The sequence below is a fragment of the Petromyzon marinus genome, unplaced genomic scaffold, assembly GCF_048934315.1.
Source record: "Petromyzon marinus isolate PM22_M1 ecotype Great Lakes invasive population unplaced genomic scaffold, UKy_Petmar_22M1.pri1.0 PM_G_Scaffold_14, whole genome shotgun sequence".
NCBI classification, from domain to species: domain Eukaryota; kingdom Metazoa; phylum Chordata; class Hyperoartia; order Petromyzontiformes; family Petromyzontidae; genus Petromyzon; species Petromyzon marinus.
The window spans coordinates 4,419,257-4,443,445 of record NW_027422695.1 but is presented as its reverse complement, the minus strand read 5'-3'; the positions used below and the strand labels follow the sequence as shown (position 1 = coordinate 4,443,445).

The 24,189-nt window shown below is 50.1% G+C and overlaps 1 protein-coding gene across 1 annotated transcript; it reads left to right on the top strand.

The window, feature by feature from the left end:
• Nucleotides 1–365: 365 nt before the first annotated feature.
• LOC142910229 (uncharacterized) lies at nucleotides 366–22,289 on the top strand. The gene is made up of 8 exons (XM_076059934.1): nucleotides 366–418; nucleotides 12,847–13,290; nucleotides 13,688–13,923; nucleotides 14,567–14,789; nucleotides 15,316–15,536; nucleotides 16,183–16,405; nucleotides 16,911–17,092; nucleotides 20,641–22,289. Exons 2-8 carry the CDS (start codon nucleotides 13,146–13,148, stop codon nucleotides 20,644–20,646), a joined length of 1,236 nt encoding a protein of 411 aa, XP_075916049.1. The 5' UTR covers nucleotides 366–418; nucleotides 12,847–13,145; the 3' UTR covers nucleotides 20,647–22,289.
• Nucleotides 22,290–24,189: the final 1,900 nt, after the last annotated feature.

Here is a 24,189-nt window from a genome sequence, read left to right as displayed (position 1 = left end):
CCTCATCGGCGTGAAACGCCAGGGGGAGGTGTACCTCGCCAGTGACGTCATGTCACCAAGGTATTCACCCCACCCCGTCTACCGCGCCCTTGAGCGTGACGTCACCTCTGCCTGGGTCAACTTGCGTTATCTGTTCAAGTACAATCCTTATTTGGGCAAAGCTACGCCCGGTGACTGGCGGCTCATTGACATAATATATTCGTGTCGACTGTCGCGAGTTTATTGCGACGGGTTCAGCACCCACGCCCCATCCCTCCACGTATGGGCCGGGCTCATTAACATAATTTATTTAAATTAAGACCCGCTCGTTGCGGGAGGGGAGTGTTCTTGTACCACGCAAGTGACGTCACCTACTGCTGCTGCGTGACGTCACGAGATAACAGATATCTGCCGCTCCGTGCGTGAAATGAAATCCGAGGTGAGAAATTCTCATCGCGGTTGTGGTGGTTGTGGTGGTGGTTGTTGTTGTTTACCAAGGTAGAGCCTCGCTCTCTCGTAGGGATGTCAATTGAGTAGCAGCGAGCATTGGAATCGATGTCCAGGTTGGAACTTTACAACGCGGGGCCTAGCCACGCGGGGCCTTGCCTCCTGCCCTCGCCTGATCGCGTTTGCTTTAATTATCTCGCTTAGTTGAGCAATCTTTGTAAGAAAGTAATCTACCAGGCTTTGCGTTTATTGTGTGTTGATCGACTCTCAGTGTTGCATTGCATTACATTTCCAAGTTTTACTCAGTTTGTTTGATTAAGTGAGCTTTTGATTTAAAGCTTTCTTGACTGCAGGGATTCATATTCTTGGTTCTGTCGGTAAAGTCACCACCACGTAGAAGGGGAACATTAAAATAATAAAAATATAAAACAATAAAATTATCACGACGTTTCGACTGCAACACAAGAAGCAATCATCATCAGGTGTGAAAACCATCAGCAAGAAAACCATCAGCAAGAACAGGGGGAGATCATACAAACTCCAATCACTCCCTCTGTAGCACAGCAAGAGATCATACAAACTCCACTCACTCACTCTGTAGTACAGGGGGAGATCATACAAACTCCACTCTGTAGAACAGGGAGAGATTATACAAATTCCACTCTCTAACTATGTAGAACAGGGGGATATCATACAAACTCCACTCTGTAGAACAGGGGGAGATCATAAAAACTCCACTCTCTAGAACAGGGGGAGATCATACAAACTCCACTGACTCTGTAGAACAGGGGGAGATCATACAAACTCCACTCTCTAGAACATTGGGAGATCATACAAACTCCACTCTCTAGAACAGTGGGAGATCATACAAACTGCCCTCACTCTGTAGAAGAGGGGGAGATCAAACAAACTTCACTCTTTAGAACAGGGGGAGATCATAAAAACTCCACTCTCTCACTCTGTAGAACAGGGGGAGATCATACAAACTCCACTCACTCTGTAGAAGAGGGGGAATCATACAAACTCCACTCACTCTTTAGAACAGGGGGAGATCATATAAACTCCACTCTCTACAACAGGGGGAGATCATACAAACTCCACTCTCTTACTCTGTAGAACAGGGGGAGATCATACATACTCCACTCACTCTGTAGAACAGGGGGAGATCATACAAACTCCACTCACTCTGTAGAAGAGGGAGATATACAAACTCCACTCTCTAGAACAGGGGGAGATCATACAAACTTCACTCACTCTGTAGAACAGCGGGAGATCATACAAACTCCACTCACTCTGTAGAACAGGGGGATAACATACAAACTCCACTCTCTAGAACAGGGGGAGATCATACAAACTCCACTACAGGGGAGATCACACAAACTCCACTCACTCTGTAGAACAGCGGGAGATCATACAAACTCCACTACAGGGGATATCATACAAACTCCACTCTCTAGAACAGGGGGAGATCATACAAACACCACTCTCTTAGAACAGGGGGATATCATATAAATTCCACTCTCTAGAACAGGGGGAGATCATACAAACTCTAACCTCGCTCACTTTGCAAAACAGAAGGATATAATACAAACTCCACTCGCTATTATCAGGTAAGCTACTTTACGTAACTTTCAGCCACGGATTATTCAATGCACACTATAACTGTAGTTTGTGTGTTTTTATGGTTTTGGTCGAATAGTTGGTTAATATAGCAGCAGACACAACACCATGCATTACTAGGCCCGACCCAGGCTCTTCCACGTGGGCGACCCACTAGGCCAGGGGTCGGGAACCTATGGCTCGCGAGCCAGATGTGGCTCTTTTGATGATTGCATATGGCTCGCAGATAAAACAAAATATTCTCACTTGTTTTAATCCATCCATCGATTTTTCACTGCGCATGTCCTGTTCAGGGCTGCAGGAGCAATTGTCCATTATTTTAATTGGATGATACTGGCCTACGTTTGCCGTTGCTGGGTAAAACAGGTAAACGCCCCCTTTTGAATCAGTCTGAGACTGCGTCTGCTCGGTCATTAGCTCAAAGCTAACCCTTCGACGAAGAAGATGGCGAAAAGAAAAAAAGACGACGAGTATCGTACATTTCAGGACGAATGGACCGAAGAATTCGCCTTTGTGGAGAGAGCGGGTTCTGCGGTGTGTCTAATTTGCAATGACAAAATTACATCGTTGAAACGGTCGAATGTAAAGCGGCACTTCGACACGCGCCACGCTACCTTTGCATCAAAATACCCTGCGGGAGACAGCAGAAAGAAAGCGTGCCAAGAGCTTCTGAGCAGGGTGCAAGCTAGCCAGCAGCAACTCCGCGTATGGACCCGGCAAGGTGACTATAATTCGGCTAGCTTTGCTGGTTCTTTAGCAATAGTGAGGAACGGAAAACCATTCACAGATGGCGAGTATGCTAAAACGTTCATGCTGGATGTAGCCAATGAACTTTTTGATGATCTTCCGAACAAAGACAAGATAATCAAACGGATACAAGACATGCCTCTGTCGGCAAGAACTGTTCATGATCGTACCATCGTGATGGCAAACAAAGTGGAGGAAACGCAAGTGAAGGACATAAATGCAGCGCCGTTCTTTTCTCTGGCTTTGGATGAGTCAACAGACGTGAGCCATTTGTCGCAGTTCAGCGTGATTGCAAGATATGCTGTTGGTGACACACTGCGCGAAGAAAGTCTTGCTGTTCTGCCATTAAAAGGGTCCACAAGAGGTGAGGATTTATTCAAGTCTTTCATGGAGTTTGCTCAAGAAAAAAGTCTACCTATGGATAAACTTCTCTCAGTGTGTACTGATGGTGCTCCGTGTATGGTGGGGAAAAACAAAGGATTTGTGGCGCTTCTCCGTGAACATGAAAATAGACCCATCCTAAGTTTCCATTGCATTATACACCAGGAGGCACTTTGTGCTCAGATGTGTGACAGGCAGTTTGGCGAAGTGATGTCGCTGGTCATTCGTGTGATCAACTTTATTGTTGCCCGAGCCTTAAATGATCGCCAGTTTAAAACACTGCTGGATGAAGTTGTAAATAACTATCCTGGTCTGCTTTTGCACAGCAATGTGCGTTGGTTGTCAAGAGGGAAGGTGCTTAGCCGTTTTGCGGCTTGCCTGAACGAAATCCGGACTTTCCTTGAAATGAAAGGCGTCGGGCATCCTGAGCTAGCTGACACCGAGTGGCTCCTCAAGTTTTACTATCTCGTAGATCTGACTGAACATCTGAACCAGCTCAACGTGAAAATGCAAGGCATTGGAAATACAGTGTTATCCCTTCAACAAGCTGTATTTGCTTTTGAAAACAAGCTGGAGCTTTTCATCACGGATCTTGAAACAGGTCGTTTACTACATTTTGAAAAACTGAGCCAATTTAAAGATGCATGCACAGCAAGTGAGCCCATTCAAAACCTTGATCTCCACCAGCTAGCTGGCTGCACATCCAGTCTCCTACAGTCCTTCAAAGCACGCTTTGGAGAATTTCGTGAGCACACTCGTCTTTTTAAGTTCATCACCCATCCAAACGAGTGTTCACTGAACACAGCCGACCTGAATTACATCCCTGGTGTCTCCGTCAGAGATTTTGAAGCAGAAGTGGCTGACCTGAAGGCCTCAGACATGTGGGTGAATAAGTTCAAGTCACTGAATGAAGATTTGGAAAGAATCACACGACAGAAAGCGGAGTTGGCGAGCAAGCACATGTGGACAGAAATGAAAAAACTCCAACCCGAAGACCAGCTGATTCTCAAAACTTGGAACGCGCTTCCTGTCACATACCACACACTGCAGCGTGTGAGTATTGCTGTATTGACCATGTTTGGATCTACGTATGCATGTGAGCAGTCATTCTCACATCTTAAAAACATCAAGTCCAACCTACGATCACGTTTAACGGATGAAAGCCTCAACGCTTGCATGAAGCTTAACCTCACCAAGTACCAACCCGACTACAAAGACATCAGCAAATCCATGCAGCACCAGAAGTCGCATTAATGGTGAGTGTTATAACAACATTATTTAAAAGAATAAATTCAGAGGCTTATTATACTGACATTTAGTTGAATTCACTTTTAAAATATATTATATGGCTCTCACTGAAATAAATTTCCAAATTTTTTGCTTTCATGGCTCTCTTAGTCAAAAAGGTTCCCGACCCCTGCACTAGGCCCAAACTCGTGGTCGGCGAGGCACCGATGTCCGTGTAGACGTGGAACCGTGCCTCTAATGCTGTTCTTGCCGTTGTTGTTGCTGCTGCTGTTGTTGCTGTGACACCTCTCAGCGTGGTTGTCTCTTTTTCGTCTCATTGGGCACACTGCCTCGTGTCTCTAGTCCGGAAGACTCCACCATCCATTTCAACTGGGTGGACCCCGTGCCCTCTGAATCTGGTTAGACCTTCACACATTCGAACCTCATGGTGGGACCTCGGGGTCCCGTAAGCCCCCGGCTCTCGCACGAACTGCGTTGCGACGTCATTTTATATCTGTTCAAGGCGAACTATTCCTCTCGACGAGCTTTACACGATGCGCTAATCAAAATTTTGTTCAGTCTGCGCATTCGTCCTCGCTGCTGTGCTTGGACGACGCACCATGACGAGGACAGAATTATCTCAGCGCCAGGTGGGTCACGGCGTTTACGTGCGCGGTGGGGACGGAGTCGCCCAAAATAAACGAATTTCGATTTTTACTTCCGTTTGGTTCATTTCACGTCAGGGGCCCTCCGACAACATTGACCGCCACTGAGTTGTCACGTGACTGTTCATTACTGCACCCCCCACCACCTCCCACCCCCCCCTTTGCATTTTACAATTCTCACGAAGAAAAACTAGTTGCAAAGAAAAATAAAATACAAACATCATCCCAATGTCTGTGTTCACTTTCATTATTTTTTTTGTATCTCGAAACTTAAACTCAAAATGTCAATGCCAAGACAACTATCTCCCCATCCCCATGTAGACTGTAACAGGTTGTAGGGGCAAGTGGTGCTAGTAGCGAGCAGCAGCACCTACGGCGGCACCGCCCTCGGGGGGGGGGGCAGGGTCAAGGTCAGGCACGGGGTAAAGGTCAAAGTCAGGAGCATCAGGGTCAAGGTCACGAGCGGGGTGATGGTCAAGAGCCAATCCAGCTCGTGCCCTCACCCTTGGGGAGCAGGACACCTCTGGAGGCTGCAGCTCCACGCCACCAAATCGCTGCACCGCCACCGCCGCTCCCACAACGCAGCAGGGACGTTGCAGCAGTCAGAACAAAGGGTTTGGATATCCACTGCGGTCATTCTCAATGCAGCAACGGACGGAGGCCTCCACCCACCCCCCACTTTACATCGCCGTCGGTAAATCACGCGTCACGCATTGAGACTCACACGAGCACCGTCAGTAGTGGGCGCAGTGGTGGCTGGGAAGTCGTGGGTTCGATCCTGACCCTGACGATGCCTGCTGCTGCTGCTGTATATTGGGAGTTTGTGTGCCTCTCATCACGGTGGCTATGAGATGTTAACTACCTCGCCTGGTGTACAGGAGGTCGTGGGTTCGATCATGTCCCTGAGAGATGTTAACTACCTCGCCTGGTGTACAGGAGGTCATGGGTTAGATCATGTCGCTGAGAGATGTTAACTACCTCGCCTGGTGTACAGGAGTTCGTGGGTTAGATCATGTCCCTGAGAGATGTTAACTACCTCGCCTGGTGTACAGGAGGTCGTGGGTTCGATCATGTCCCTGAGAGATGTTAACTACCTCGCCTGGTGTACAGGAGGTCGTGGGTTAGATCATGTCCCTGAGAGATGTTAACTACCTCGCCTGGTATACAGGAGGTTGTGGGTTAGATCATGTCCCTGAGAGATGTTAACTACCTCGCCTGGTGTACAGGAGGTCGTGGGTTAGATCATGTCCCTGAGAGATGTGAACTACCTCGCCTGGTGTACAGGAGATCGTGGGTTAGATCATGTTTTTGAGAGATGTTAACTACCTCGCCTGGTGTACAGGAGGTCGTGGGTTAGATCATGTCCCTGAGAGATGTTAACTACCTCGCCTGGTGTACAGGAGGTCGTGGGTTCGATACTGACCCTGACGATGCCTGCTGTTGCTGTATATTTGGAGTTTGTGTACCTCTCATAATGGTGGCTATGAGATGTTAACTACCTCGCCTGGTGTACAGGAGGTCGTGGGTTCGATCATGTCCCTGAGAGATGTTAACTACCTCGCCTGGTGTACAGGAGGTCGTGGGTTAGATCATGTCCCTGAGAGATGTTAACTACCTCGCCTGGTCTACAGGAGGTTGTGGGTTAGATCATGTCCCTGAGAGATGTTAACTACCTCGCCTGGTGTACAGGAGGTCGTGGGTTAGATCATGTCCCTGAGAGATGTGAACTACCTCGCCTGGTGTACAGGAGGTCGTGGGTTAGATCATGTCCCTGTGAGATGTGAACTACCTCGCCTGGTGTACAGGAGGTCGTGGGTTAGATCATGTCCCTGAGAGATGTCAACTACCTCGCCTGGTGTACAGGAGGTCGTGGGTTAGATCATGTCCCTGAGAGATGTCAACTACCTCGCCTGGTTTACAGGAGGTCGTGGGTTAGATCATGTCCCTGAGAGATGTTAACTACCTCGCCTGGTGTACAGGAGGTCGTGGGTTCGATCATGTCCCTGAGAGATGTTAGCTACCTCGCCTGGTGTACAGGAGATCGTGGGTTAGATCATGTTTTTGAGAGATGTTAACTACCTCGCCTGGTGTACAGGAGGTCGTGGGTTAGATCATGTCCCTGAGAGATGTGAACTACCTCGCCTGGTGTACAGGAGGTCGTGGGTTAGATAATGTCCCTGAGAGATGTCAACTACCTCGCCTGGTGTACAGGAGGTCGTGGGTTAGATCATGTCCCTGAGAGATGTTAACTACCTCGCCTGGTGTACAGGAGGTCGTGGGTTCGATACTGACCCTGACGATGCCTGCTGTTGCTGTATATTTGGAGTTTGTGTACCTCTCATAATGGTGGCTATGAGATGTTAACTACCTCGCCTGGTGTGCAGGAGGTCGTGGGTTCGATCATGTCCCTGAGAGATGTTAACTACCTCGCCTGGTGTACAGGAGGTCGTGGGTTAGATCATGTCCCTGAGAGATGTTAACTACCTCGCCTGGTCTACAGGAGGTTGTGGGTTAGATCATGTCCCTGAGAGATGTTAACTACCTCGCCTGGTGTACAGGAGGTCGTGGGTTAGATCATGTCCCTGAGAGATGTGAACTACCTCGCCTGGTGTACAGGAGGTCGTGGGTTAGATCATGTTTTTGAGAGATGTTATCTACCTCACCTGGTGTACAGGAGGTCGTGGGTTAGATCATGTCCCTGAGAGATGTGAACTACCTTGCCTGGTGTACAGGAGGTCGTGGGTTAGATCATGTCCCTGAGAGATGTCAACTACCTCGCCTGGTTTACAGGAGGTCGTGGGTTAGATCATGTTCCTGAGAGATGTTAACTACCTCGCCTGGTGTACAGGAGGTCGTGGGTTCGATACTGACCCTGACGATGCCTGCTGCTGCTGTATATTTGGAGTTTGTGTGCCTCTCATCACGGTGGCTGAGATGTTACCGACCTCGCCTGGTGTACAGGAGGTCGTGGGTTCGATCCTGACCCTGACGATCATCACGGGGGCTGTGAGATGTTAACTACCTCGCCTGGTGTACAGGAGGTCGTGGGTTAGATCATGTCCCTGAGAGATGTCAACTACCTCGCCTGGTTTACAGGAGGTCGTGGGTTAGATCATGTCCCTGAGAGATGTTAACTACCTCGCCTGGTGTACAGGAGGTCGTGGGTTAGATCATGTCCCTGAGAGATGTTAACTACCTCGCCTGGTGTACAGGAGGTCGTGGGTTAGATCATGTCCCTGAGAGATGTTAACTACCTCGCCTGGTATACAGGAGGTTGTGGGTTAGATCATGTCCCTGAGAGATGTTAACTACCTCGCCTGGTGTACAGGAGGTCGTGGGTTAGATCATGTCCCTGAGAGATGTGAACTACCTCGCCTGGTGTACAGGAGATCGTGGGTTAGATCATGTTTTTAAGAGATGTTAACTACCTCGCCTGGTGTACAGGAGGTCGTGGGTTAGATCATGTCCCTGAGAGATGTTAACTACCTCGCCTGGTGTACAGGAGGTCGTGGGTTCGATACTGACCCTGACGATGCCTGCTGTTGCTGTATATTTGGAGTTTGTGTACCTCTCATAATGGTGGCTATGAGATGTTAACTACCTCGCCTGGTGTACAGGAGGTCGTGGGTTCGATCATGTCCCTGAGAGATGTTAACTACCTCGCCTGGTGTACAGGAGGTCGTGGGTTAGATCATGTCCCTGAGAGATGTTAACTACCTCGCCTGGTCTACAGGAGGTTGTGGGTTAGATCATGTCCCTGAGAGATGTTAACTACCTCGCCTGGTGTACAGGAGGTCGTGGGTTAGATCATGTCCCTGAGAGATGTGAACTACCTCGCCTGGTGTACAGGAGGTCGTGGGTTAGATCATGTCCCTGTGAGATGTGAACTACCTCGCCTGGTGTACAGGAGGTCGTGGGTTAGATCATGTCCCTGAGAGATGTCAACTACCTCGCCTGGTGTACAGGAGGTCGTGGGTTAGATCATGTCCCTGAGAGATGTCAACTACCTCGCCTGGTTTACAGGAGGTCGTGGGTTAGATCATGTCCCTGAGAGATGTTAACTACCTCGCCTGGTGTACAGGAGGTCGTGGGTTCGATCATGTCCCTGAGAGATGTTAGCTACCTCGCCTGGTGTACAGGAGGTCGTGGGTTAGATCATGTTTTTGAGAGATGTTAACTACCTCGCCTGGTGTACAGGAGGTCGTGGGTTAGATCATGTCCCTGAGAGATGTGAACTACCTCGCCTGGTGTACAGGAGGTCGTGGGTTAGATAATGTCCCTGAGAGATGTCAACTACCTCGCCTGGTGTACAGGAGGTCGTGGGTTAGATCATGTCCCTGAGAGATGTTAACTACCTCGCCTGGTGTACAGGAGGTCGTGGGTTCGATACTGACCCTGACGATGCCTGCTGTTGCTGTATATTTGGAGTTTGTGTACCTCTCATAATGGTGGCTATGAGATGTTAACTACCTCGCCTGGTGTGCAGGAGGTCGTGGGTTCGATCATGTCCCTGAGAGATGTTAACTACCTCGCCTGGTGTACAGGAGGTCGTGGGTTAGATCATGTCCCTGAGAGATGTTAACTACCTCGCCTGGTCTACAGGAGGTTGTGGGTTAGATCATGTCCCTGAGAGATGTTAACTACCTCGCCTGGTGTACAGGAGGTCGTGGGTTAGATCATGTCCCTGAGAGATGTGAACTACCTCGCCTGGTGTACAGGAGGTCGTGGGTTAGATCATGTTTTTGAGAGATGTTATCTACCTCACCTGGTGTACAGGAGGTCGTGGGTTAGATCATGTCCCTGAGAGATGTGAACTACCTCGCCTGGTGTACAGGAGGTCGTGGGTTAGATCATGTCCCTGAGAGATGTCAACTACCTCGCCTGGTTTACAGGAGGTCGTGGGTTAGATCATGTTCCTGAGAGATGTTAACTACCTCGCCTGGTGTACAGGAGGTCGTGGGTTCGATACTGACCCTGACGATGCCTGCTGCTGCTGTATATTTGGAGTTTGTGTGCCTCTCATCACGGTGGCTGAGATGTTACCGACCTCGCCTGGTGTACAGGAGGTCGTGGGTTCGATCCTGACCCTGACGATCATCACGGGGGCTGTGAGATGTTAACTACCTCGCCTGGTGTACAGGAGGTCGTGGGTTAGATCATGTCCCTGAGAGATGTCAACTACCTCGCCTGGTTTACAGGAGGTCGTGGGTTAGATCATGTCCCTGAGAGATGTTAACTACCTCGCCTGGTGTACAGGAGGTCGTGGGTTAGATCATGTCCCTGAGAGATGTTAACTACCTCGCCTGGTCTACAGGAGGTTGTGGGTTAGATCATGTCCCTGAGAGATGTTAACTACCTCGCCTGGTGTACAGGAGGTCGTGGGTTAGATCATGTCCCTGAGAGATGTGAACTACCTCGCCTGGTGTACAGGAGGTCGTGGGTTAGATCATGTCCCTGTGAGATGTGAACTACCTCGCCTGGTGTACAGGAGGTCGTGGGTTAGATCATGTCCCTGAGAGATGTCAACTACCTCGCCTGGTGTACAGGAGGTCGTGGGTTAGATCATGTCCCTGAGAGATGTCAACTACCTCGCCTGGTTTACAGGAGGTCGTGGGTTAGATCATGTCCCTGAGAGATGTTAACTACCTCGCCTGGTGTACAGGAGGTCGTGGGTTCGATCATGTCCCTGAGAGATGTTAGCTACCTCGCCTGGTGTACAGGAGATCGTGGGTTAGATCATGTTTTTGAGAGATGTTAACTACCTCGCCTGGTGTACAGGAGGTCGTGGGTTAGATCATGTCCCTGAGAGATGTGAACTACCTCGCCTGGTGTACAGGAGGTCGTGGGTTAGATAATGTCCCTGAGAGATGTCAACTACCTCGCCTGGTGTACAGGAGGTCGTGGGTTAGATCATGTCCCTGAGAGATGTTAACTACCTCGCCTGGTGTACAGGAGGTCGTGGGTTCGATACTGACCCTGACGATGCCTGCTGTTGCTGTATATTTGGAGTTTGTGTACCTCTCATAATGGTGGCTATGAGATGTTAACTACCTCGCCTGGTGTGCAGGAGGTCGTGGGTTCGATCATGTCCCTGAGAGATGTTAACTACCTCGCCTGGTGTACAGGAGGTCGTGGGTTAGATCATGTCCCTGAGAGATGTTAACTACCTCGCCTGGTCTACAGGAGGTTGTGGGTTAGATCATGTCCCTGAGAGATGTTAACTACCTCGCCTGGTGTACAGGAGGTCGTGGGTTAGATCATGTCCCTGAGAGATGTGAACTACCTCGCCTGGTGTACAGGAGGTCGTGGGTTAGATCATGTTTTTGAGAGATGTTAACTACCTCACCTGGTGTACAGGAGGTCGTGGGTTAGATCATGTCCCTGAGAGATGTGAACTACCTCGCCTGGTGTACAGGAGGTCGTGGGTTAGATCATGTCCCTGAGAGATGTCAACTACCTCGCCTGGTTTACAGGAGGTCGTGGGTTAGATCATGTTCCTGAGAGATGTTAACTACCTCGCCTGGTGTACAGGAGGTCGTGGGTTCGATACTGACCCTGACGATGCCTGCTGCTGCTGTATATTTGGAGTTTGTGTGCCTCTCATCACGGTGGCTGAGATGTTACCGACCTCGCCTGGTGTACAGGAGGTCGCGGGTTCGATCCTGACCCTGACGATCATCACGGGGGCTGTGAGATGTTAACTACCTCGCCTGGTGTACAGGAGGTCGTGGGTTAGATCATGTCCCTGAGAGATGTCAACTACCTCGCCTGGTTTACAGGAGGTCGTGGGTTAGATCATGTCCCTGAGAGATGTTAACTACCTCGCCTGGTGTACAGGAGGTCGTGGGTTCGATCATGTCCCTGAGAGATGTTAACTACCTCGCCTGGTATACAGGAAGTCGTGGGTTAGATCATGTCCCTGAGATATGTTAGCTACCTCGCCTGGTATACAGGAGGTTGTGGGTTCGATCCTGACCCTGACGATGCCTGCTGCTGTATATTTGGAGTTTGTGTACCTCTCATCACGGTGGCTATGAGATGTTAACTACCTCGCCTGGTATCCAGGAGGTCGTGGGTTCGATCCTGACTTTGACGATGCCTGCTGCTGCTGTATATTTAGAGTTTGTGTGCCTTTCATCACGGTGGCTGTGATATGTTAACTACCTCGCCTGGTGTACAGGTGGTCGTGGGTTCGATACTGACTTTGACGATGCCTGCTGCTGTATATTTGGAGTTTGTGTACCTCTCATCACGGTGGCTATGAGATGTTAACTACCTCGCCTGATGTACAGGAGGTCGTGGGTTCGATCCGGACCCTGACGATGCCTGCTGCTGCTGCTGTATATTTGGAGTTTGTGTCTCTCTCTCCGTGATCGTGTGGATGTTTCTCCGGGTCCTCCGGTATTTGGCTGCGATCCATGTCCACGTGATAAGCCAACTAAGTTGAACTTTCATTTGTGGCCAGGTCGCTTCTGAAAAAATAGCTACGTAGCTCTGTGGAGACTTATAAATATATTTTTTTACGTAAAAAATGGTTTATTATAACATATTAAATATAAAATATAATATATCCATTAAAACAAAATGCTATATTATATAAAATAAATCTATAAAAAGAATTACGAACAAAAAGGTGTATTATATATTTAATATTATAACATGAAATATAATAAAACCATTAAGGGGCCATTCATTTAGTAGACACGCAAAAATCTGTCAAAACTTGACCACCTCTCTCCCTCCCTGTACGCACGCGGAATTTTTACACCACCACCACCAGCACCACCCATCAGCACCACCCACCACCAGCAGCACCAGCAGCACCACCACTACCAGCACCACCAGCAGCAGCACCACCACCCATCAGCACCACCCACCACCAGCACCACCCCCCTCAGCACCACCACCAGCAGCAGCAGCACCACCACCACCAGCACCACCACCACCAGCAGCAGCACCACCACCATTACGATCCACTACCACCACGATCCACCAGCACCACCACCACGATCCACCAGCATTACGATCCACCACCACGATCCACCAGCACCACGATCCAGCACCACCACCATCAGCTCCATGGCCTCGGGATTTGTCCGCACGGCGTCTCTGTACAGCAGCAGCAGGAGGAGGAGGAGGAGGCGTCTGGGGTCTCTCCCGGGGTCTCTCCTCGCAGTCTGTGTCGCCGCCACCGCCGTCTACGCGGTGGTGACCGCTCACGAAGGTAACGAGACGAGTGGGGAGCTCACAAAGTGTGTCACACTGTCACACACACTGTGTGACAGTGTGTGTCACTTTGTGTTAGTAACACTGTTACACACAGTGTGTGTGTTACACACACAGTGTGTGTGTGTTATACACACACAGTGTGTTACATACAGTGTTTATATAACACACTGTGTGTATATAACACACTGCGTGTATATAACACACTGTGTGTTATATACACACAGTGTGTTACACTGTGTTATATACACACAGTGTGCATTACACACACACACACTGTAACACTCCCTCTCCTCCCTCCTTGACCCCGTGACCCCCGACGCTCGTCCTGACCCCGTCACCACCCGGGGGGCGGCTCCCCCCTCCCCCCCTCCCCCCCTCCCCCCGGCGTGCAGGGCGGGGCCAGCCCCAGCGCCCCTCCCTGCAGGACGGCCTCCCGGCCAACGTCACGGCGGTGGTGGGGAGCGACGCTCAGCTCCGCTGCGTCGTTCTGAAGCAGGGCGGCGATGGCGGCGATGAGCACCACCACCAGCACCAGCAGCACCACCACCACGTGCAGTGGCTCAAGCACGTGGAGGTGAACGGGAGCCTGGAGGCGCCCAACAGCTCGCCCTACGTACGCATTGTCACGGTGAGCGAGCGAGGCATGGGGGCACTCACTCACCACTCACTCACTCATCCACTCACTCACCACTCACTCACTCACCACTCACTCACCACTCACCCACTCACTCACCCACTCACCACTCACTCACTCACCACTCACTCACCACTCACCCACTCACTCACCCACTCACCCACTCACCACTCACTCACTCACCACTCACTCACCACTCACTCACTCACCACTCACTTACCACTCACCCACTCACTCACCCACTCACTCACTCACTCACCCACTCACTCACTCACTCACCCACCCACTCACCCACTCACACACTCGCCCACTCACTCACCCACTCACTCACCCACCCACTCACCCACCCACTCACTCACCCACCCACTCACCCACTCACTCACCCACCCACCCACTCACTCACTCACCCACCCACTCACCCACCCACTCACTCACCTACCCACCCACCCAAACTCAGCGGAGGCCGACGTCGCCCTCAACACAACAGGACCCAGAAGCTCCCGGCTTGGCTCAGACTCTACGCGTTCGCTGAGTAACAACAAATACAAAAAAATGAACCCCACGTTGGCGTGGGAACGCAAGATTCTGACTTCCTCCCGCCTCGCTCTCTCCGTGCCGGCCGTCGGTTCGCGTCAAGACGGTCGGAGTGGAGGTCACGGACGTGGAGGCGAACGTCCTCTACCTGCGTAACGTCAGCACGGACGACTCGGGCCGCTACACCTGCCTGGCGGTCAACGCCGTGGGGTTCGCTCGGCGCTCCGCCTGGCTGCTCGTCGTGCCGGGCGAGACGCCGGCGGGGGGCCGCACACTCGCCGCCACGACGACCTCAGGGGCCGGGAAGATGTTGACTACCTCGCCTGGTACGCAGGAGGTCGTGGATTCCATCCCGACCCTGACGACGCCTGCTGCTGCTGTATATTTGTGGAGTTTGCGTCTCTCTCTCTGTCATCATCATCATCCTCACGGTGGCTAGGGAGACGTGACAACAAGAGTGACCCCGGCAGTGTCGTGTGTCACCGTGTGTCACCGTGTGTCACCGTGTGTCACCGTGTGTGTGTCACCGTGTGTCACCGCGTGTCACCGTGCGTGTGTCACCGTGTGTCACCGTCTGTGTGTGTGTGTCACCGTGTGTCACCGTGTGTCACCGCGTGTCACCGTGTGTCACCGTGCGTGTGTCACCGTGTGTCACCGTGTGTGTGTCACCGTGTGACACAGTGTGTAACACAGTGTGTGACACACAGTGTCACACACTGTGTGACACTGTGTGTCACACTCCCTCCCTCCCTCTCCTCCCTCCCTCCTTGACCCCGTGACCCCCGACGCTCGTCCTGACCCCGTCACCACCCGGGGGGTGGCTCCCCCCTCCCCCCTCCCCCCGGCGTGCAGGGCGGGGCCAGCCCCAGCGCCCCTCCCTGCAGGACGGCCTCCCGGCCAACGTCACGGCGGTGGTGGGGAGCGACGCTCAGCTCCGCTGCGTCGTTCTGAAGGGCAGCAATGGTGGCGATGAGCACCACAACAACCACCACAACGTGCAGTGGCTCAAGCACGTGGAGGTGAATGGGAGTCTGGAAGCACCCAACGGCTCGCCCTACGTACGCATTGTCACGGTGAGCGAGCGAGGCACGAGGGGACTCACTCACTCACCACTCACCCACCCACTCACTCACCCACTCACTCACTCACCCACTCACACACTCACTCACCCACTCACCCACTCACACACTCACTCACCCACTCACACACTCACACACTCACTCACCCACTCACACACTCACTCACCCACTCACACACTCACTCACCCACTCACTCACTCACCCACTCACTCACCCACTCACCCACCCACTCACTCACTCACCCACCCACTCACCCACTCACTCACTCACCCACTCACTCACTCACTCACCCACCCACTCACACACTCACCCACTCACTCACCCACTCACTCACTCACCCACCCACTCACTCACTCACTCACCCACCCACTCACCCACTCACTCACCCACTCACTCACTCACCCACTCACTCGCCCACTCACCCACCCACCCACTCACCCACCCACCCACCCAATCTCAGCGGAGTCCGACGTCGCCCTCAACACAACAGGACCCAGCAGCTCCCCGCTTGGCTCAGACTCTACGCGTTCGCTGAGTGACAACAAATACAAAAATATAAACCCCACGTTGGCGTGGGAACGCAAGATTCTGACTTCCTCCCGCCTCGCTCTCTCCGTGCCGCCCGTCGGTTCGCGTCAAGACGGTCGGAGTGGAGGTCACGGACGTGGAGACGAACGTCCTCTACCTGCGCAACGTCAGCACGGACGACTCGGGCCGCTACACCTGCCTGGCGGTCAACGCCGTGGGGTTCGCTCGGCGCTCCGCCTGGCTGCTCGTCGTGCCGGGCGAGACGCCGGCGGGGGGCCGCACGCTCGCCGCCACGACGACCGCGGGGGCCGGGAAGATGTTGACCGCCTCGCCTGGTACGCAGGAGGTCGTGGGTTTCATCCCGACCCTGACGACGCCTGCTGCTGCTGTATATGTGGAGTTTGCGTCTCTCTCTGTCATCGTCATCATCGTCATCATCACGGTGGCTAGGGAGATGTGACAACAAGAGTGACCCCAAGGTCACCGTGTGTCACCGTGTGTCACCGTGTGTGTGTCACCGTGTGTCACCGTGTGTGTGTGTGTGTGTGCTCCCCGTGTGTCACCGTGTGTCACCGTGTGTCACCGTGCATGTGCTCCCCGTGTGCTCCCCGTGTGTCACCGTGCGTGTCACCGTGTGTCACCGTGTGTGTGTGTGCTCCCCGTGTGTCACCGTGTGTCACCGTGTGTGTGTGTGCTCCCCGTGTATCACCGTGTGTCACCGTGTGTCACCGTGCGTGTGCTCCCCGTGTGTCACCGTGTGTCACCGTGTGTCACCGTGTGTGTGTGTGCTCCCCGTGTGTCACCGTGTGTCACCGTGTGTGTGCTCCCCGTGTGCATCAGCGATGTTTCCCGATGTCCCCGTCACGGTGGAGGCCGTCTCGGCCGCTCCCTTGACGGCGGGCGACGTTTCTTGCACCGCCGGCTTCCTCCTGCTGACCGCCATCGCCGGCGTCGCCGCCTTCTGCCTCACGCAGACGCGGAGGGCGAGGAGAGAGTCGACCGGCGGAGAGGTGGAGATGCAGGTACAGTTGAGGTGGTGGTGGTGGGGGTGGTGGTGGTCGTGGAGGTGGAGGTGGTGGTGGTGGAGGTGGTGGTGGTGGAGGTGGCGGTGGCGGTGTGTGGTGGTGGTGGTGGCGGTGGAGGTGGCGGTGACGGTGTGTGGCGGTGGCGGCGGTGGCGGTGGCAGTGGCGATGGCGGAGGCGGCGGCGGAGGCGGCGGCGGCGGTGGCGGCGGAGGCGGTAGTGGCGGTGGCGGTGGTGGAGGTGGCGGTGGAGGTGGCGGTGGCGGTGGCGGAGGCGGTGGAGGTGGCGGTGGAGGTGGTGGTGGAGGTGGAGGTGGCTGTGGCGGTGGTGGAGGTGGTGGTGGTGGTGGCGGTGGTGGTGGTGGTGGAGGTGGTGGTGGATTGGCAGTCACTTGTAAGTGCAATAAACTAGTTTTAATAACAATGATAATGATAAAAACAACGATAATAATGGTAACAATGATAATAAAGGGGGAGTAGTTTGCATGTCTCTGCCATCATCATCATCCTCATCACGGTGGCTACGTAGATGTTCACTGTGAAAAGAGTGACCCCGGCACTCTTTTTCACAGCATTAAACAAACGTTAAACAAACATTTGGCGCTGAGCAGTAATGTTTAGCGTGCCTCCCAACATGCAAAACAAACTTGAAATTTGGCATTTGGGTAGCTTCCAGACTGTACACAATGCAAAAAGTATAAAAATAGACTCGTGTATTTTGCACGTCAAGTGAGCGGTGACGTCACGTCTGTGATGTCACCGGCATGCGGCAGCGTCACGCGGTCTGCCTGCTGACGTCATCCCCCCTCAAGCCTCCGCGTAGGCCGTGTGTCCCGCACAGACGCGCCGCATCGCTGTCTCGATGTTCTGAGTCAACACGACTGTTTCCAGTTCGCCCTCATAAACACAAAGCAGAAGGTTCGTCTTCTTAGCTCTTTCGGTAAAGTCACGTTGAAGGGAAACAATAAAATAATAAAATAAAGTCTTCTTTGGTTTTTCCGGTAAAGTCACCACGTAGAATGAGAATAAAATAATAAATTGATAAAATAAAATAAGACAATAAAATTATCTTATTTTATCAATTTATTATTTTATTAATAAAATAATAAATTGATAAAATAAAATAAGACAATAAAATTATCTTATTTTATCAATTTATTATTTTATTCTCATTCTACGTGATGGTGACTTTACCGAAAGAACCAAAGAAGATGAATCTTTGCAGTCACGAAAGCTTTAAATCGAAATAAAATAAAGATTCGTCTGTTTGTACGAAGCGGCAAAAAACTCTCGAACGCTGACCCTCCGACGTCATGAAATTTCTTCTTTGGTTCTTTCGGTAAAGTCGCCGCGTAGAATGAGAATAAAATAATAAATTAATAGAATAAAATAACACAATAAAATTCTCACGACGTTTCGGCCACGACACAAGTGGCCCTCTTCAGGTTGGACGACAGGTCTGTTCCTTTCACCTGAAGAGGGCCACTTGTGTTGTGGCCAAAACGTCGTGAGAATTGTATTGTGTTATTTTATTAATTTATTATTTTATTCTCATTCTACGTGTTGGTGACTTTACCGAAAGAACCAAAGAAGATGAATCCTTGCAGTCACGAAAGCTTTAAATCGTCATGAAATTTGCACAGCTTACGCCGTCTGGAATTTCTAAGGGAACACGACGATTCTCAGCTCGCCACATCATTCCATTTCCGAGTTGCCTGGTTAAGGGTCAATTTCCTTGAGTGAAAGACATCCGATTTAGTTAAATTGATTTGTTTCGGATGTTTTTCTTTCTTGCAGGCATCAATGTTTTTTCAGGGTTTTCCACAAATAAAAGGGAATATTAAATTAATCCAAGACGATAATCCAAGTCCCGGGCGAAGCCGGGTAGTAAAGCTCGTTCGTAATAAAGGCTGTCACAAGTCCTACCTGCCTCACGTGGATTTACAATTCCATTTACGTACGAATAAGGTGCGCAGAGGTTGATCAAATACAACTGTAAAAGCGAGGTATTGTTGTATAAGCTGCGTGGAATTAACTGCGTATAGTCTTACTCGGGGTCAAGAGGTTGATCAAATACAACTGTAAAAGCGAGGCTATTGTATAAACTGAGCGGGATTAACTTCGTATAGTCTTACTCGGGGTCAAGAGGTTGATCAAATACAACTGTAAAAGCGAGGTTATTGTTGTTTAACCTGAGCAGGATTAACTGTGTATAGTCTTACTCAGAGTCAAGAGGTTGATCAAATACAACTGTAAAAGCGAGGTATTGTTGTATAAGCTGCGTGGAATTAACTGCGTATAGTCTTACTCGGGGTCAAGAGGTTGATCAAATACAACTGTAAAAGCAAGGTTATTGTTGTTTAACCTGAGCAGGATTAACTGTGTATAGTCTTACTCAGGGTCAAGAGGTTGATCAAATACAACTGTAAAAGCGAGGTTATTGTTGTTTAACCTGAGCAGGATTAACTGTGTATAGTCTTATTCAGGGTCAAGAGGTTGATCAAATACAACTGTAAAAGCGAGGTTATTGTTGTTTAACCTGAGCAGGATTAACTGTGTATAGTCTTACTCAGGGTCAAGAGGTTGATCAAATACAACTGTAAAAGTGAGGCTATTGTTGTATAAGCTGCGCGGGATTGACTGCGTATAGTCTTACTCGGGGTCAAGAGGTTGATCAAATACAACTGTAAAAGCGAGGTATTATTGTATAAGCTGAGCAGGATTAACTGTGTATAGTCTTACTCGGGGTCAAGAGGTTGATCAAATACAAATGTAAAAGCAAGGCTATTGTATAAGCTGCGCGGGATTGACTGCGTATAGTCTTACTCAGGGTCAAGAGGTTGATCAAATACAACTGTAAAAGCGAGGTGTTGATGTATAAGCTGAGCGGGATTAACTGCGTATTGTCTTACTCGGGGTCAAGAGGTTGATCAAACTCAACTGTAAAAGCGAGGTGTTGTTGTATAAGCTGAGCGGTATTAACTGTGTATAGTCTTACTCGGGGTCAAGAGGTTGATCAAACACATCTGTAAAAGTGAGGTGTAGTTGTATAAGCTGAGCGGTATTAACTGCGTATAGTCTTACTCGGGGTCAAGAGGTTGATCAAATACAACTGTAAAAGTGAGGTGTTGTTGTAAAAACTTAGCTGTATTAACTGCGTATTGTCTTACTCGGGGTCAAGAGGTTGATCAAACACAACTGTAAAAGCGAGGTGTTGTTGTATAAGCTGAGCGGTATTAACTGCGTATAGTCTTACTCGGGGTCAAGAGGTTGAACATTCAAATGAAAGTCGAAGTTCGACATGGGCCATAATCCGTCAGAGGTGATAACAAAAAAACCGAGCACCACAAAGGCCCTTCTCTCTTAAAACACACATCCCGAGTAGGCGTGTGTATTAATATATAACGCGAGACACGGTCATGCACACATCAAAATCTCCCGTACTGCAGCCTGAGCTGCCAATGCGCCCAGTCGCCGCTATCCACATCTTCAATTGCATTGTCGTTGTAAGACACTGTTTGTAATCGTGGTCGTCTTTCGCGCCGCAGCAATGAGGGATCTTTACGACGAGCTCACAGCTGCCGATCTGGGAAGGGTGGCGGCAATGCTTGGGTGAGCAGCAGCAGCAGCAGAAGAAGAGACGCTTTGAAATGGGTTCCATTGGCAAAGAAGTCAGCGGCTCTCGTCTGGTACGGCCACCGAGGGAGGAGGAAGTAGGGCAAGCCCCCCCAAGTTCGGGGTTTGCTCCGACAAGCCCACAGCTGCGAGCCACAGCGGTCTCCGCCGCTGGCAGCAAACTCTGAGTCTGAACCGACGACGTTCCACAAATACGCAGCCCCCTACCCGCCAACACCGACGTCGCATCAAACAAACATCCACAGAATTAATCTTTGGTTTTTTCGGTAAAGTCACGTAGAAATGAGAAAAAATAAAATTACATAATATACGACTTTTCGATTGCAACGCAAGCAATCATCATCAGGTAGAGGAAACACAACCGCAGATATATATACAGACCTTAAGGAGAAGGAATTAACACAGATATACCAGGGGATACAGAGAGACGGAGCATCACACTTATCAAACAGGGTTTAGCAAAATTTGGAAACTGTACAAAGCAACACAGACGGTCGGTTAAAACACAACGCATGGTCTGGTTGAATACGCTATTTCAAAGATTGTTAAATTGTAAGTTGAGCGTGAAATTTAAGATAGTGATAGAATACATACCGTAGAGAGACCTATGGGGGGAGACACGCACACAGTTAAGAGGTGAAGCAGCTCTGTACCGAGGCCTTAAATAGCCAGAGATGGAGGGACTGGGTTTCAGAGACAATGGGACACAAATTAGCATGTACCGAGGCGCAAACCGTTTAGCTATTGCGAATCGTGTGTTGTGTTTCATATATCTATATTCTCGGTTCTTTCGGTGAAGTCACGTAGACGTAGACGGCAAATGAGGAATATTTTAATTCCTGCAGCCGCGAAAGTTTTCGGTGAAAATTTCATCTTTCAATAACGCGTGGGGTGGAGCGGTTGTCGCCGCGGTGAGCGCGGTGCGCGATGAACTCCGCCGCCCGAGTTTGAGTCTCCGTCACGGCTAACCGTCAAGTGGCGGAGTGACACCTGAGCCAAACCTGGACACCGCCTCATTCAGTCAACCCGCACACTGTGTGTACACGCACAGTGTGTATGTACACAGTGTATACACACACTGTATACACACTGTGTGTGTATACACACACACAGTGTGTACACACAGTGTGTATGTACATTGAGGGAAATAAGTATTTGATCCCCTGCTGATTTTGTACGTTTTCCCGCAGACGAAGAAATGATCAGTCTGTAATTTTAAATGGTAGGTTTATTTGAACAGTGAGAGAACAGAATGACAACAAAAAAATCCAGAAAAACGCATGTCAAAAAATGTTATAAATTGATTTGCATTTTAATGAGGGAAATAAGTATTTGACCCCTCTGCAATTTGTCGCTAATGTTTAGAATTCGCCAGCATGCAATGGCCTACTCGTTTTGAATGACACTACAATAGTATGTTTTACATCCACTGTTAAGTAGACGCTGCATATTTTTTTTAATAGCTTCTTAATCAGATATTATCTGATGCAGTATATTTCACTGCAGTAATTAAATGTTGTTAAAATGCCTGTCAATTATTTCGATTAAACACTTGTCTGATTTTGTGTGTACATGCATCATTTCATTTATAAGGGTCAAACATAGATTAAGTGATGTTAGGACAAAGTGTGTGTGTGTTTGGAAGTAACCTGTAGAGAGAACTCAGGTGAGACCCGTTGTTCTTGTGATACAGGTCAAAGGGTACTTTTGTGTTTCACGAAGCGTCTGGAGCAACTCATTGTCTTTGAAATAGGGAGCACACTCGGATCATTCATCAGTTACGTGGCATACCACTTAAAAGTTACACATATAGGAGGGGGTACATTCTCTACAACACGAATTCTAGTTTTGTCTTACGTGTTGAGGCCACGTGATGTGTCGAAGGCTCTCTGCCAGCTCACAGGACAGACCCAAGTTGCCATGTGCTCAATAAGATGACTGACAGAGGCACCACTGCACCGACTTGGTGTGGCCGGCGCTCCGCTGGTTGTTGTGAGCGTCGCTCATCCGCCCTCCGTTGTTACTGGAGGGTGACTGCCTCCAACTGCCCAGCAGCGTGCTTCACGAGCCTCCTCCACAGAGGCCGATCTTGACACCGCTGGTACCGGTCATCGGCAAGCCCACTCAGCTCCACATCCTTCTTGTACAGCATCAGTCCATACATCTTTAAGAGGGTTATCGAAATGCCATGCTACAGACAGATGGGCAGTTATGAACGAACAGAGCTAATGCATTAACATCTCAAACTTGGTTGGAAAGCGTTAAAAAGGAATGTTTTATTTGACCTGAACTGCATATTGATTGATTTGCATGTAATTTCTAAGACAATGCAAATTTGGCCCAATATGTACAAATCTTTTCCACTAAGCATACATGTTCCAGGCAACGGTTATTCACCGTGAAACGCGATGCAGTGAAGGACAATAAAAACAACTGTAATACAGAAATCGTGCACTCACATCAGTCTGGGTTAGCGCGTGAGAGGACCTCCTGTAATACTATGATCTTTCCAGATACGGACACAAATTGGCATTAATGCAGATTTGAGGCTATGCGGATTGCTTTGAACCCAATGCACCCTTCAATGGTAATGCACATAATAGAGACATGCTTTGTTCACTTTTCTAAACCCATGCTTTTAAAATAATCTCAAGCAATTTTCTCTGCCAGTCATATTGCCTGATCTTATTGCACACAAACACACTCACACACACAAAGATCCCCCGTACAGCCTTCAACAGACTGCTGGGGCAAGTGCTGATGGTGAGCTATAAACGCCGGCACGCACGGCACTCGAGGGGGAGGGTGGCCAACACCGCACCGGGCCGCCTTTGTCTCCTCTGATATTTACACAACACACTAGGAAGTCATTCAAGACTACATCGATGTAGGGAAAACCCAGGACTGGTTTAAATATCTGCCACTGTTTTGTGTCATGAGCAGGAATCCAATTTGGGTCACCGGTTTAATGAGTGCAGTGCGATAGCCACTAAATTACCGCTCCCCACTCGTACACAACGACAAGAACAAAGATCCCCGGTAGAGCATTAACAGACTCTAGGGGCAAGTGCTGTTAGCGAGCACCTATGAAGGATGGCACGGCACACGAGGGGGTGGGTAGCCAGCACCGCGCCCGGCCACCTTTGTCTCCCGAGTGGCGATGCTCACATCACACTGGGTACTCATTTTTAGGCTGAGTCGACCTAGGGAAGGCCCAGGACCGGTTCAGATAATCGTCACTGGCGGTGTTGGCCGTGAGCGGGAAACGGTCCCGGGTCTCCGGGTTCGTAGCGCAGCGTAGCGCTAACCGCTGCCCTACCGCTCGTACAAAGATACGTTTAAACACGCGCACGTAAATACACATTCTGTTTGACTAACACTTCTTTCAAACCGTACGTAGCCAAACATTTCCGTTGTAGAGTTTCTGGACAATGTTTGGAATTAACCACAATTTTTGACCG